The 16,654-nt window shown below is 37.3% G+C and overlaps 1 protein-coding gene across 1 annotated transcript in view; it reads left to right on the top strand.

Annotated features, from left to right (window-relative positions):
* Positions 1-1,035: 1,035 nt before the first annotated feature.
* The window catches only part of LOC117389382 (TBC1 domain family member 8), a 31,205-nt gene continuing 15,586 nt past the window's right edge, over positions 1,036-16,654 (top strand). The window contains exons 1-5 of the mRNA XM_033987051.2: positions 1,036-1,426; positions 11,254-11,364; positions 11,907-12,025; positions 12,457-12,685; positions 13,194-13,434. Of these exons, the coding sequence (XP_033842942.1) occupies positions 1,300-1,426; positions 11,254-11,364; positions 11,907-12,025; positions 12,457-12,685; positions 13,194-13,434 (827 nt within the window). The 5' untranslated portion in view covers positions 1,036-1,299. The remainder of the gene's footprint in view (positions 1,427-11,253; positions 11,365-11,906; positions 12,026-12,456; positions 12,686-13,193; positions 13,435-16,654) is intronic.

Here is a 16,654-nt window from a genome sequence, read left to right as displayed (position 1 = left end):
TTAGTGCGGCTGGTTAAAGGGGCACTGTGTAACCTTTCCTTCTCCGTCACCTGCGTGTCTGTCTCTATGGCAATCTCCTTAGTTTGCCTGGAATCTTCCACAGTATGGCATTAAAATGTATCTATCTCCAGAGAGACAAGTAGGTGTCGCCACTAGGCTAATTTGCGAGTCATGTCTGTGGAGAGAGAGCCACATTTACACAAGAGATAATTACTCTCCTGATGATAACTGCGAACTATTCAGGTGTTCAGATGCACAGATCCTGACAGAGGATTATGAAGACCACAACCACCAGATCAGAGAACAAAGCACAGCTGCAGTGAGACTTCACACAGAAAAGCGACCTACAGCTGTTCAGTGTGTGCGAAAAAAAAATAAAAAATATATATATCTGTGGTCTAATCTCAGAACACTTTTGTAATGTAATTTAACAGACAAACCTTCACCTACACGAATTTACTAGTTATACTTTAGATACAAGATCGTCCCTGCTTAGACTGCTGCCCCTGCTCTCCGGCCCCGGATTAGCGGGAGAAAAGGGATGGATGAGTTGAAATCTGACTCAGAAGAATGAATAAACTAAACACCTGCAGGAGGCGCACGGATCGTGAGGAGGAAGTGACGGAGAAAGTGAAAGAAATGCGGAACCAGGGTAAAGACAGAGCCCTCACTCTCTTTCATATCACTTATACATCTATTATATAATTCATTAGTCTACGCCTTTAAAATATTCTACAGAATAATAATAACCATTGTAAAACATTTCAGACAACGAGTTTCGCATTTGATGCGATGCTTTTGTAATGTTTACTACAATTAAAAAAAAAAAAACATAAATCATATGATAAATGATCTGTAGTAAACCCCCGCTCATCTGAAAATAATCTCTGAACCTGACTTTATTCATCGTATTGCTGTATGTATTCTATTTTTAATTGTGATTATATTTAAATCGTTTACATAAAATACACATTAGTTTTATCTATAATTTATTTTGAACATCTTGTACAAAACAGCGTGAGACTCGTGCTGCACACACGATCTGTGTCTCATGTGTACAGCTGTTGTAGATCGACCATGAGAATCAGCGAGGAAGTGCGAACGAGCTCCGCATCTGTCCCACCAACCATGGACAAAAGCCCAGCCCCGGGCGTGTAGACCGACTCTGTCCTCTCCTCTACCCGGAGGACAGGCGCTCTGAGGCGGATCACACCCTCTAGAGAGCACCGGGAGAGTGGAGGGCTTTCCCGGAACGTCCCTGCCTCCCTGCCCACCTGATTGCTGTTCGCTGCGGGAAAAATGTGGCTAAACCCGGAGGAAGTTTTGTTGAAAAATGCACTCAAACTTTGGATTACAGAAAGGAGCAATGACTATTTTTTACTGCAAAGAAGGAGAGGGCATGGGGAGTCCACAGGCAAGATTACAGGTAAAAAATACTTTTATTTTTAAGACAGCAAGGTGTAAAGAAGAAACCTAGCAAGGAAAAACGCTTGTAAAGAAATTGGATAAGAGAACTAAGATCCAGAGGTCGCAGGTGGATTTGAAGAAACAATTAAAGTTGAATAATTTAATGAAGAAAAACAAATAAAGCTAAAGTTTTGGCTAGCTAAGCATGATGGCACGTGTGATCTAAAGTAGTTTGATAAATTGTTTTGAGGACTTTGCTCCAAAAAAAAATACTTGATAGAGTCAGAAGATGAAAATTCAAATAGAAATAATTAAACTTTGCAGGTGTAGAGTTGTGTCTAACTTAAATAATGGCTGCCAAAGTATTGCAAGTGGCATAGCTATTTTGTTTATGCAGTTTGTTTTGTTTTTTTTTCCTATTTTTTCTGATTATAAGCTGTTTAAAAATGAATGATTGATATAGGTCAACCCTAGTAAATGTTTATATGTACCCTTGTATATATTAGTCAGATGCAAAACTATGGAAATAACTTTTACCCAAGGCATTGTTTACATTTTGTTACTTATTTACTCTAAATTTACTACCGTGCATAAAGAAGTCAGCTTGATCTGCGCTCATACCACACACACTTATGAACATATGTTTCTATTTATTTAGTCAAAATCTGACTCAGAAACAGAAACAAATGACTTAACTGAACACCTGCAGGCAGAGCAACTCTAGTACATGTTTACACACTACCTGACCAAAAAAAAGGTCACACACTCTAATATTTGGTTGTTCCTTTAGCTTTGATTACGGCACATTCGCGGTGACATTGTTTTGATAAGTTTCTGCAATGTCACAAGATTTATTTCCGTCCAGTGTTGCATAAATTTTCCACCAAGATGTTGCATTGATGATGGTCGAGTCTGACGCTGCACAAAGCTTCTCCAGCACATCCCAAAGATTCTCAATGGGGTTAAGGTCTAGACTCTGTGGTGGACAATCCATGTGTGAAAATGACGTCTCATGCTCCTGAACCACTCTGTCACAATTTGAGCCCGATGAATCCTGGCATTGTCATCTTGGAATATGCCCGTGTCATCAGGGAAGAAAAAATCCATTGATGGAATAACCTGGTCATTCAGTATATTCAGGTGTCAGCTGACCTCATTCTGCTGAACCTAGACCTGACCAACTGCAGGAGGCTCATACCTATTTGCTTAATTAAATCCAAGTGGTGACTTTTTTTTTTACCAGGCAGTGTATATAGCCTAGTATATATGTTCATTGGATGCAAAACTATGGAAATAACTTTTACCTCAAGCGTTGTTTACATTTTTTTTCTATTTATTTACTCTAACTTTACTACTGTGCAATAAGAAATGAGCTTGAGTGAGTTATTAATAAAGAAAAGGAATGTTTACATAGTTTCCTCTTTATAAATCCTGCTAATCCTAATCTGGTTCCCTGGCGGTGCCATACCTCCATTTCCTTGTATATTACTTTCACGAATGTTAGGTTGGCATTGCTGGGCAAAGAGTTTTTACAAACATTTTCTGAAATGCATGAGATTATTGTATTGATACTTTGCAGCTGATGACATCAACATTCTGGGTGATGTGATGCTAACTGTAGGTTCTGCTCTGTCTGAGGCTTTGCTAGGCTTTAATCTGATCTTTATTTTAACACAGTCTCACCAGAAAGAACTGACTTAGTTGGAATAACAACAGGTCAGATGATTTTTACTGTTAAACAGGTCCCTCTCACATAGCATTACAGTCACAAACTTGCTATTATTAGCCAACATTTTTTCAGAGATTCATTTGCACCTTTTTGTTTGAAAATCAAACACCTAAACAGAACCACGAAGGCTTTAATTAATCACACACTCCTGAGAATGTGCTGCTTAAATCCATTTTGTATTTTTTTTTAGGTTTCAGACAATCTAAAAACATGTCGAGCTGTGTTTGCTAATGTGTGCATTGTGTCACCATGGTAACTGATGAACATTCTGCCATACACACATATGCAGAACACCCCCAGCGTGATGTCACTGTAAAGTATCAATTAGTCTATCAGAAATTCAAAGAAGATGTCAGTGCCTCATTTAGTAAATGGTTTGTCATGCTGCTGAGACCAGGGGATGGTCGCCTGGAACCATAAAAGTCACATGATTCTGATCAGGAAGTCAAAACTCTCATGACTTCACTTAACAAGAATGATCTAATTGTACAGAAATTTTAGAATCGTTTTCAGATATACTTTCTAACACAACAAACTCTTTGCTGGATTAGGGACGTCAAGATTATTTGGAAAATCATTTTTTCACAGTAATTAAAAGTAAAGTGAAAGCAAGAAATTTAGAAACACAAGTCCTTTCAGATTTCAAACGTACACTACATAACTTGGTGGAGAGTTAAGTAGCTTCTCTCCTTGGAGATGTTAATGTTTTGCCTGGAATGTTCCACAGTAAGCATGGAGACTCACAGTTCACAGTTAGAATGCATGTTTTTTGAGCAATAAAAACAAATGTAATTTAATAAATGCTAGATGTTTCATTATTGTCTATCTGAAATCTGCTAAAATGTGCCTGTACATGTCTTGTTTGAGATTAAATTATAGGAACCATAAAATTAAACACAAAAGTGCAGAAATACACCCTTATATCATTGACAGAAAAAAAAGTACAATAATTTGTTTATTTGTTTTTTTTAGTATATGTTTGATAACAAATTCTGAAGTGCGATTTACTGCTGAAGCTGTGTTTCCCATTAATACAGGAGACGATGGTGGCCCCTAAAATAAACTCAACTATTTATTGGCATATCAAAATTAGACTTTGTTGCTCCTTGTATTATCATAAACTTAAAAAGACTGACCAAAATGACTGCTTTAAAATGTAATATAGGCAGAAAGTCACCTTTTATACTTCACAAAATGAATGAGATTAAATTCAAATAAAAATTATTTGTACTGTCTTAGTCTTAGCAAATCTTGGGACAACAGATGGAAATTAGCCTTTGGCTATAATGTGGCGTGTTTACTTTCATGTTGAATCATGTTTGTTCATTAACATGCATTGTCCCAATCAAATAAATAAATAAATAAATGTAGACGATACGATAATAAAAGTATTCTAAATATACACCATTGTTAATTAAAAAAAGGCTGCAATAAATAAATAACAGAACGCAGCACTTAGGAAGTTAAATTATATGTATAATGAGTCAAAGAAGTTCCTAATTTATCTGCCAGCAGCTCAAATCTTATTGTAGAACAGAAAAATAACCCAAATTTTCCCGTAAGTACGAGGAAAAAGTACTTGCGATAAATATTGACCCCCAAACATTACTGTCCCTTCTTTCATGTATTGAATGATAAATTGATATATTATTTATCGTAACAGGCCTGTATACACTCTACACTATATTGTTATTTTGCAAGTCATCAAAACAACAATTTCGACATTTTCCTTTACACAAAATCTTGCAAAAACTGCACTTTAATATATGGCCTGTTGCCTACATCCTTCAGACCCAAATGCAGAACTAGCTTTTATAGTCAGATTCAAACTCCTAATATATTTCCTATTTACATGAAATCTCTTCCCACATGTCTCATAGTTATTTCCGTACAGTGAGCACAGGCTCGTCGCAGCTGCTGTCTTTCATTGTTCTAAAGTGGATCGCTGAAGCCGCTTCCTCCGTCCTGTTTCCGCTCTGAGTTTCTGAATCAACTCATGACAACAACACTGCTACATTACACTGTTCCTAAGCAAAGTTGATGTAAAGATCTTGTTGTTAATCGATTATTGTGATTGGTGACCATTTTAGAGGTATTACTATTCAGTCTACACTCTAACAAAGCACGAAAGTTATCTTCAAGTTCTCACAGTATGTTTGAATAGAAATAGAAAGTACACACTGATGATTTACTATTTTAACACAAAGTAAACTTTTGCTACAAATGAAACTAAGTTGTAAAATCGCAGCATCAGCTCTTAAAAACTCAAAAGCCAATAAAAACTCACCAAAATTGAAGTTTCACTGTGTAACTTTTTAGTGGTTATTACTTGCCTTGAATGTTCCAGAGTATGGCATTTAACTTTATCTCTAGTGAGACAAAGAGGTGGCACAGCCAGGCCAAAAGACAGGACTGATCTGTGGAGACATTATCCACTAAGCTTTTCACAATAAAAGCATCTGTAATTACGTAAATACTAAATAGATATGTTTAATGCCATACTGTGGAATGGACAAAGCTATAACATCTCCATGGAGACAAGGAAGTGGACAGCAAAGTTAGCAGTTTACCTTTAACCTTCCTGTTACCTGGAAAACCCAAGCTTTAAAAACACTTCTTATAAAAGTTTAAGAGGGAACTTCCTGGTTGCTTTTACTTTGTTTACTTGCCGTTTCCATGGCCACACAGGTGAAAGGTCATGTCTGTTTGTCACATGTATGTTGAATATTAACTAATAACGCAAGAAAAGTGTCCGTATTGTGCTATTTTCTGATCTGTTACAATGCTGTTTCCTCATCGGAAACATACCTGGAGTTGTTAAGTTTCATTCACACATGTTTACATCCAAACTGGGCATATCACATCAGCTCTTCTTTCTAACAGAAAACACTCTGTTGCAACTTGTGATGTCATGTGGTAATACAGGAAGTGCTCCACTGTGTTTTTAAACTCCATACACCTTCACTAGAATCATTTGTATAAATTCAGCCTGGAGTTTCCAATCTCTATTAAACAAAAGGTAAAAGGAGCTGTTAACTTGAAAACTATCGCCTCATGACATCACAAGGTGAAACAGAGCATTTTGGTAATGTAGATGGACCAACAATAAAGGTGTTACTCGAACATGTGTGAATGAAATAGAACACAACTCCAGCATTATAACATGGCTTAAAGCTCACAAGAGCCCATTTTGCGTAATTTTGGACCTTTGGCCAAGGGCTGTGTTGATGAAGAAGAGGAGGTCAGGACATCTTCAGATTCCTGAGCAGGGCAGGGCACAAACATCTGTCTCCTCACAGTTCACTTTTATGGAATATTTGTTTATACTTCAGCAGAGTCTCTTTTGTCTTCTGTTAAAAGTAAAACAGGTTCCTGAGTTTCAAAACATATTGGATCTAAATTGTTCCCAGCTCTCACAAACCCTTTGGCATTTCGCTATTAGATCCTTGGACCAGCAATGCACAACCATCCATCAACCAATCAGCTCGCAATGTATAGCATGTTTTAGAATTACATGAAAATGGTGTGTAGCAGTCTGGTTTTTGTCACAAAGTTCAATTTAAGAGAAAAAAGTTGGGGACTTCAACTTTAATAAAACTCTCCATAGCAAACTACAACAACAAACATAATGCAATCGACAAACAAAGTTATTTGTCATTTTTGTACTCTGGCATAGATTGTAACTGCTAAGCAACACCGCCACCAATTTCTCAAAAATTTCTCAAACTCTTCAACAATTTTTCTGAACATTTTTTAAAGGACCAATATTACGCTATTTTCTGATCTATGTTATAATGTTGTTTCCTTATCAGAAACATACCCAGAGTTGTGTTTTGTTTCATTGACACACGTTTATCACACAAACCTGCATATTTTGGATGTGTTCTTCTCTCAAATAGAAAGCAATCGGTTCCACCTTATGATGTCATATGGTGATGCAGGAAGTGTTCCACCCTGTTTTTAAACTCCATACACTAGACACATTTGTATGATTTCAGTCCTGGAATTGCCTATATCTCTACTGAACAAAAGGTAAAAGGAGCTGTTAACAAGGTGGAAGAGAGCATTTTGAACTTTGGAGATGCAGAGAAACTAGTAATAAAAGATTACTGTACTCAGCTATGCGTGAATGAAACAAAACTCACCTAAGAGTTCCTCCTCCTTCCAAACGATATTCACGGGAGCAATTGTAGATTTAAAATCAGTAGAACTAACTTTACCTGTCAGAAAGAATGTGAAGATAATATGAAGTCCCAAATAGTTCAAGCTGTTACTATAATTCACTTACGTTCTTAAATTTAGAAAGTTCACTCACATTTATCTCCTGTCCCATGCAGATGCAGAGAAGAATAAAGGATTACTGTAGTCAGATATGCGTGAATGAAACAAAGCACAATTCCAGGCATGTTTTTGAAGTAACAGAAGCTCACAAGAATAAATTTTGTGTAATATAGACCCTTTAAGATTTTTTTTTATTATAAAACCAAGGGCTGGGTATCCTCTGCGGTTTCAAATGATCAAAAAGGACTGATACTGAAACATGTTTGTATCAAAAACATGTAACCTTTTAAGAATGACCAATACCCAGACAGTCGTATAAAACCCTGAGCTCATTAAAGTCCAGTAGAAAGCACAAACTTTCTATGGTACTACTGCAAAACAGCTCCTATTGCTTGTCTGTAAATGTCAACTGTCTATGTGTCTTTGAAGGATCCCTATACTCTTTCACCATCCAGTGAAAAAGCCATTGACTTCTACAGACTGTTTATCTATCTCTCTTTCAGCTTGGACTCTCTCCTTGTTTTTTGCTGACACATATTTGTGTTCACGTTGCCAGGTTGGAGGCACTTTAGCTCCAAGCTGTTCCACTCCAATTGGACTTTACGAGGTCTAAACTCTTGGCCCAAGTCCAGTTTCTGTGTCAGACTTTTTATCACACAGTTGAGGTTGAGTACAGTTCACTGGGGCACGTGGGAAGTGCGTGGTTTTATATAAGAGACTGGAGATTGGATCATATGATAAGTTGACTTTGAATTTAGATCATGTTTCAGAAAACTTTTTGTCACTATAGTTTTGTTTTAGCCTGGTTTAATTTTGAGTTATGCTATAAATATAAAGGATTTATGTGTTGTGGTGTTGAATGAATTTCAATACTAAGAAAAATACTCAATACTGATTTGTCTGGGTATCAATTTTTGGATGTGCTGCAGGAATAGCAGTGGGTAAAACAATAGGAAGCATGGATGTGATTTAAGCAGCAATTTGTATGTGATTATTTATTTTAGAAATGGTTGTAATGCATTTTATGCACTTTTTAATTATAAAGAAAAAAGACCTACTACTTTAGGGGCACTAGCCCGTATTATTTTTATTCTTCCCCAATATAACATCAAGATGTACATGGGATAAAACCTTTAGCATAAGCCAAGACATTATGCTAATTATGGTAATTATATTCTATTTATCCTGTTTTTAACCAGATAAAATGTTCTAGAACTGATTTCAATTCACAAACATAATGGTCAAGATTTGTTGTGAGCACCTGTACATAAAACCAATGGTCAAAAGTAAAAGTAGTACTGCTCAACTCTCAACTCACTAGAGCCAGTCTCCAAAACAGATTACGGTAGTATCTGATGAATAAAACCTTCGCATCAATTTAGCATAGAAACCAAGTGTCGCATACAAACGCTGTTACATTAACTACACCACATAAACAAGAGCAACAAAAGGTTTCAACTGTGAACTCAACACAGAATATCAAATCATTACATTATTTACCTGGAAAATTCAGTAATTGTGTAATATTTGCATATAGAGTTGAGGGTTAGGGTTAGTGCTGGTTTTAAGTATTATGCTATAAATGGGTCATGTTTTGCTAGCCAGTTACACCAGTGCAAAGCTTAGAAGGCTGTGCAGTAGTATAAAATATTAATTTAAGATCATAGGCCATTTATACAGGCTTCATGAAAAAAATATTTGATTTGATTATTATTATTTTTTTTTTTAAATTGCCCATATTACATTATTCTCTGATCTATGTTCTAATGTTGTTTCCTCATCACAAACAGACCTGGAGTTGTGTTTAGTTTCATTCACACATGTTTAACACACAAACCCTGCATATTTAGTTCTTCTGTCAAACAAAAAACACTTCCACCTTGTGATGTCATGTGGTAATACAGGAAGTGCTCCACCGTGTTATTAAACTCCATACACCTTCATTAGAATCATTTGGATGATTTCAGCCCTGGAATTGCCAATCTACTACTGAAATAAAGGTAAAAGGAGCATTTAACTTGAAAACTACTGCTTCATGACGTCACAAGGTGGAGCAGAGCGTTTTGGGATTTGGAGATGTACAGTATTATCACATTACAGTACATTCTAACGTGGCTTAAAGATCACAAGAGGCTAGTTTGCGTAATATAGGACATTTAATAATAATTTCATAAACATAACATACTCTCATAACAAGTCAGCCATTTAAATCAAGAAAAAGTCAAACATATTCATTTCAAGTTTCAAGTCCAAACCACATGCTTTTATTGACAGAGAATTGGCTGTCGACCTCTATCAAAAAGACCCAAGCTGGCCCCTGACAATGAGAGATGACTGGATCCTGATTATAGCTAAAGTTTGATGTATTTGCATAGCCCATCACTGATAATTCTCCGTATGATAAATACTATGAAAATGAAATCATTATTTACATTTGTGAAAAAGTCACCTCTTCAAATATGGCCCTTATCCTTCTCCAGATCTGAACCAGGGTCTTGTCTCCGTTCATAGAGCTAGAAGCCAGACATAAAGGGCCCATATTACACTTTTTTCTGATCTATTTTGTAGGTCCTCTCTTCAAATATATATCTGGAGTTGTGTTTTGTTTCATGCACACACAAATCCTGCATGTTTAGGCTGCGTTCTCAAACTGCAAACACTCCTTTCCACCTTGTGATGTCATATGGTCATACAAGAACTTCTCCACTGTGTTTTTAAACTCCGTAAACCTTCACTAGAATCATTTAGATAATTTGAATATTGTAAAATTCATAATCTCCACTAAACAAAAGGTAAAAGTGGGTGTGTTAACCTTAAAACCACCATGACATCACAAGGTGGAACCGAGCACTTTGAGCTTTAGGGATGTAGACAGACTAATAAAGTTATCCAGACATGTGTGAATGAAACTAAACACAACTCTAGGTGTTTTTGAGGAGGTAACTGCATTATAACATTAAACTACTATACATTATAAAACTATTTCTTTCTTATTAAAATACATGACTAACTTTCATGTAGGTATCTCCTCTCTGTAGACCAAATAATAACATACTTTGGACCTCACAATAGATGAGCTCTAATCCACCCTCTTCCCTCCTAGTTGTGACTTGTACACGTCAGCCAGACAGTGATGTTGTTTTGTCTATTTGACGTTTGTGTCATTGTCTGAATAATGCGTTCACAGATGTCCCTCCGGTTGGCTGTAACATGATCAGACAGGTTTTTAGATGTAAATGTTTCTAACTTTGTCCCATTGTGGTTTGACTTAAAAGGCAAACTGGTTTTAGTCATAGGATCCTGAAACCCACAGTTAGACATTCTGCTTTTTAATTAGATAATTGGCTCGGCTTATGCAACTCTGCAACTTTTATGTCATGCATTTTGTTCCCTGTAATAGTGAGTAAATCAAGATTTGGTTGGAATGTGTGTATTTCACGTCTAAAACATTACTGATTTTTTGAAGAAAATAATACAGATCTGGACTGTGTTGTCATATCTCATATAATTTTCAGTTAGCTAAATGTTAAACCAATTGACATATTTAATTCTAATGTTACCGTTAATTCAAAAGTTTTCTGATATTGTACAGTGAGAAATGTTTACTTTTTTATGTTTTTGATAATGCATCTCTATAGATACGGTTGCTACATCTTGTCAATAATGTTTATTTTGGACTTTCGATCCCAAGCTCAATAGTGTCTTTAAACTTTGACATAGATATTGATGAAGTTAACTGGGCTAAATAACTCAGTAGTGCAACATAAAACTTACAAACAGTAGTAAAAAAAATAAAAACAAAACCCAAATAGTACTAGATCCTGTTGTGTTTGCAGGTCTGCTGGTTGGAGCCTTGGACACAGTGCTGGACTCAAACGCCAGAGTGGCTCCGTTCAGGATCCTGCTGCAGATCCCTGGCTGTCAGATCAGCTGGGTCATAGCCAGTGGTGAGAAGGCTTCAATAAATCTATGATACTAATGTTGTTTTCTACACTTTCACTGTCAGGGATGATTTTCTCTAAAACCCCCAATTAAAACTGCAACTGTTTTGGAGTACAAACCAACGTCTGGGCTCTTTGTGAAGCGGAGACTCTGTACTTTTGACCTCTGTCTGATCTACTCTCATTATAATTGGAATAAGCTCTGCACAGAGGAACACCACATTTCAAACCCTACCCAGTTTAATTTAAGTAGATTGAGCATTTGTTGTGTCTTGACAATTCCCATTACTTATCACTAAAAATGAGATTTAGGCACTAGGCGGAATGTGACAAAAGGCATTTTAAGGTAATTTTTTATTTGTGGGCTTGTGGGAGTACAAATAGATCCAGACTTTTCACAAATTATTTATTTGACTGAAAATAAGTGTGGTTATAGCCTTTGTTTTACAAGACCAGGTGCTTCAGTTTCCTTTTATCAGGCTGTTGATCTTGTTTGTAGCCTGTCATATGTGTGAAATTCATCACGTGTGTGTTTTTGTGTTGAGCAGGAGCAGCCATCGAGGAGGTGAACAGACACTGGGACTGGCTCATCCGAAACCTGCTCCACTCTCTTTCTGTGTTTGAGAACAAGGACGACCTCGCCAGCTTTGTCAAAGGAAAAGTCAAGGTACAAAAAATGATCATTCAATAATAGTGACATTATCACATGAATTACAAAAATATCTATAACCCTAACCTTAAACTGTAAGCTGGTTTGTGGAATGTTTGGAGCAGATCAGAAAGCATATATTTTTGGGCACATTTTGTATCAATACTTGCTCACATGGTGCCAAGCATTAGACCATTATACCATCTAAAAAGTACATTGTCATATAGCAGCCTGTCACAATTGGCTAAAACTCACCTAAGAGTTCCTCCTCCTTCCAAACGATATTCATGGGAGCAATTGTAGATTTAAAATCAGTAGAACTAAATGTATGTGTCAGAAAGAATCTGAAGATAATATGAAGTCCCAAATAGTTCAAGCTGTTACTATAATTCACTTACGTTCTTAAATTCAGAAAGTTCACTCATGTATATATCTCCTGTCCCCTGCAGGGTCTGATAGCAGAGGAGGTGCGTGGGCGTCAGGTGGCTCTAGAGGGTGACCCTGAGCGCTTCAGGGAGGCTCTGCAGAAGTTTGAGCTGCACTTCGGGCTCCCATCATCAGAAAAACTGGTGACATACTTCTCGTGCTGCTGCTGGAAGGGCCACGTGCCCCGACAGGGGCTCCTCTACCTCAGCACCAACCATGTGTCGTTCTACTCATTTTTGCTTGGGAAGGAAGGTATGTACTGTTCTGGGAACCAGGGTTTGTCAATACAATAATTAAGACAGATGCAGCCATAATATTGCCTCACTGTAAAAGTATTTAGTCATTTAACTGAAGGATTGGTGCCCAGATCTGCTACATTTTTTTGTTTTTACATTCAGTCAAATGTACCACCCTTAACATGGACTGCCCTCAACAAATACATGATCCCCCTGCAATTATAATTGCCACCTCAAAAAACTTCACAGCTCTATAGAAATACACAAAGAACATAAGCAGTTAAATTATTATTCAATGAGCTGAAGTGTCTTAAATAATAAAACCCATTTTACACCAGGGTGTTTGAAGAATGCACAGTTTGTTAAAGGACAATATAATTCTTACTTTAGTAAATTGTATAGAAATATAATTTATTGATGTATTACAAATAATAGGCTCAGCTGATGTGGATCCTAATAATAAACTAAACTATGACCAAGGTAGATAACATTAAACCCTGTTTCCCTCTTTATCCTCTGTGTAGTGAAGTTTGTGATCCCGTGGGCCGAGGTGGTTCGTCTGGAGCGGGTCTCCTCTGGTCTGATGCACGATGCGGTTCGACTGGTGACACGACAAAAGATCAGAGAGTTCTCCATGTTCCTAAACAGAGACGAGGCGTTCGGGGCCATCGCTCAAATGTGCGACATCGCCCTCCGCAGGCTGCTTGACAGCGAGGGGCTGGAGCTGGACAGACAGCTGCTGCAGCCCGGGCTTCTAAACAAGAGGTAAAGTACTCATATACACTAATATACGCTACTGTTGTACTTTAAAGATCCTATATTACGCAAAATTAACTCATTTGAGTTTTAAGTCATGTTATTACCTCATCAAAAACATACCTGGAGTTGTGTTTTGTTTATTCACACATGCTTGAATAACCCTTAAGTATTAGTATGTCTACAATTCCAAAGTAGGTATAGGACGATATTCAATAATATCGCTAATGGCAATCAAAAATCAAAAATCTGTGTCAGTCTGCCAGACCCAGACGAGACATTAACATGTGTGAAGCTCTGTCTCCATCCCACAAGAAACTCGCTGTTGTTCTACCTGTCTAAGTGTAAAAGTTCATTATCATATGGGTGTGAAACAAAGTCACTCTGCTTTGAAATGTATGTAGCATTGTCATTCTGGTATAAAATAGTCAGAGCTAAGATGCTCGGGGAGGTGGGTGGTGGCTGGTGGGTGGTTGGGTGGTTGGTTGAGACTTGGACGTAGGGGAGAGGGGAACTGGGGGAGAGGCCGGGAGGCTCCCAGTCTGTTGCCAGGGCAGGCCTGGGCCCTGTCCTGTCTGTATCTGCTGCAACAAACAATAAACCTTTTTTCCTGTATTGCAAAACTCACCGAGCTTTGTAAATGGATTACTTTTCATCTAGAACTGTAATTTTTCCACAACAGCCTTTACAGCACCAGATTGACTCATGTTTTCGTAGCAGTGACACTTGTTGGCTTCTGTGCCTGTTTTGAATTGAGGATGGTTCTTCACCTCAGTCACCGTCATGGCTTATGGGCAGTGGATCTGGATCTCAGTGATGGCGCACATTTATATCCTCCACTCAAGAAGATGAAGTCTGATGTGTGGAATGTGTGTGAATGTGTGAATTATTATGGATTTGAAAAACAAGACCAACAAGATGAGCTACCAAACTGGAGAGCCTGAAGACAAAAAGATACAACAATCAAGAATAAATCTGAATACATATAGCCTCCAAGGACCTGGCGTCCACATGTGGACAACACATTTTAGGTTATCTAGGCCACAGTACAATTTTTTCTCCACAAGGCCCTGGTGTCCACATATGAGGACATTATACTGCTTTGGTTTAATAATTATTGTGATAATGTTGTTAATCGCGATTATTTTGGTCACAATAATCGTGAGTAGGAATTTTAATATTGTTCCATCCCTACTCCAAAGCTCAAAATGCTCTGTTACACCTTGTGTCATGAAGCAGTAGTTTTCAAGTTAACCACTATCTTGTAATTCAATAGAAATTTGCTATTCCAGGGCTGAAATTATCCAAATGATTCTAGTGAGGGTGTATGGAGTATAAAAACACAATGGAATACTTCCTGTATTAATACATGACATCACAAGGTGGAACTGAGTTTTTTCTGCTTGAGAGAAGAACTCAGACTAAATAAGTTAGGCTTAACCCTTGTCCTTGTTTGGTCCAGTTCAATTTGAGTCTTACTATAGACTTGATTTTGTCTTACAAGTCCTGGTTTAGTTCTGTTCTTGTCCAGGTTTAGTTTCATATTTAGTCCCAGTTTAGAAACAGTTTTGATGCAGTGATTGTGTAAGTGTGAAAACAGCCATATGGGATGTCACACTGTCAGTCTTGAGTGTTACAATTACCACCAAAAGAAGCATTACAGCTACAATTATTCACTATTTTTGGCACCATGGCAAACAATAATAACAACAACAACAATAATATCCATCATTTTTACAATCCCCACATTATACAATAATTTTCTTGCTATTTTTGGATATTTGCTATAAAAGGATGAAAAGATACTTGGTGGGCGATACATTAGGACTTTAAGAAACAAATGAAGTTCCCATTTTACAAGAAATTATGTTGTATGTTGTGCAATATGCTGGTGCAATCCACAAAATGTGTTTAGGTAAGTTCCAAAATTACCTTGAATCTTGTTTTATGGGGCCGCTTTTTTTATTTTTTATTAAACGTTAATGGGCCCATATTGCGCTGTTTTCTGATATGTATTATAATGTTGTTTTCTCATTAAAACCAGACCTGGAGTTGATTTTTGTTTCATTCACACATCTTTAACACACAGACCTTTCATATTTAGAATCTTCTCTCAAACAGAAAACACTCTGTTCCACCTTGTGATGTCATGTGGTAATACATGAAGTGCTCCACTGTGTTTTTAAACGTGATACACCTTCACTAGAATCATTTGGTTCATTTCAGACCTGGAATTGTCAATCTCTACTGAACTAAAGGTAAAAGGAGCTGTTAAGCTATAACTTCATGACATCACAAGGTGGAACAGAGCATTTTGAGTTTTGGAGAGTGATAGTACAGGATTTCTCAAACATGTGTGAATGAAACAAAACACAACTCCAGGCATGTTTTTGAGGAGATGACAACATAACCTAGCTAAAGCCCACAAGAGTACATTTTGTACAATATAGGACCTATTAACGAACACTTGAAAACTCACAGTCCAAGCCATTTGTATGTGATGAGTCCCTCCTGTAAAATAAATAACTGGAAGGATCTCTGCAAATGTCCTCAGTCAACTTTATCTACAGTATATGAACACTATGTACTTTAGAGTCTCAATACATAGAGAAGCAATATGTAAAATTCATACACAGGTATACATAGTAGCTCAGTTGGTAGCTTGTAGTAGTGTTTGTCCACAAATGTGAAGGTTGGCGGTTTAAATCTTGCTTTCCTACATCATTGGTTAAGTACTCAAATACCAAACACCTACCCACAAAGCGCTTTGAGTGCTTTGAAGGTGGAAAAGCGCTAAATAAAAACATTTACCATGTGCAGCTTCTCTAGGAGTCATTGAGGGCATGAGAAAGCTTTGCAATGGTAAACACAACTAAAAGGTCACCCTGTTCAAATGAATGTGTTAAGCTAATGTAAATAAGAACATGGTACTCTGGCAATAAAAAGGTCCGGTCTGCTTGCCAAACTGGGTGAGGTCTTTCAGGTTTCCCGCTTCTCTGTATGTAAAGATGCTCTCTGTAACTTCTCTCGTGGGGTTTTGACATCTCCTTGTCTCCATATTGTTTTGTTTTTACTTTGCCTGGAATATTCCACGGAATGGCATTATCTTGCATTGATTTGTTTACATAGTTTTATTGCTCAAAAGTACCTTAAAAAACATGCATTCCTACTGCTAGTGGGCTGACCTCTCCGCAGATATGACCTGACAGGAGGTTTCCTGTCTCCATGG

Source organism: Periophthalmus magnuspinnatus, chromosome 21 (assembly GCF_009829125.3).
Source record: "Periophthalmus magnuspinnatus isolate fPerMag1 chromosome 21, fPerMag1.2.pri, whole genome shotgun sequence".
NCBI classification, from domain to species: domain Eukaryota; kingdom Metazoa; phylum Chordata; class Actinopteri; order Gobiiformes; family Gobiidae; genus Periophthalmus; species Periophthalmus magnuspinnatus.
The sequence above is the reverse complement of the archived record's forward strand: the minus strand, read 5'-3'. Positions and strand labels throughout refer to the sequence as shown.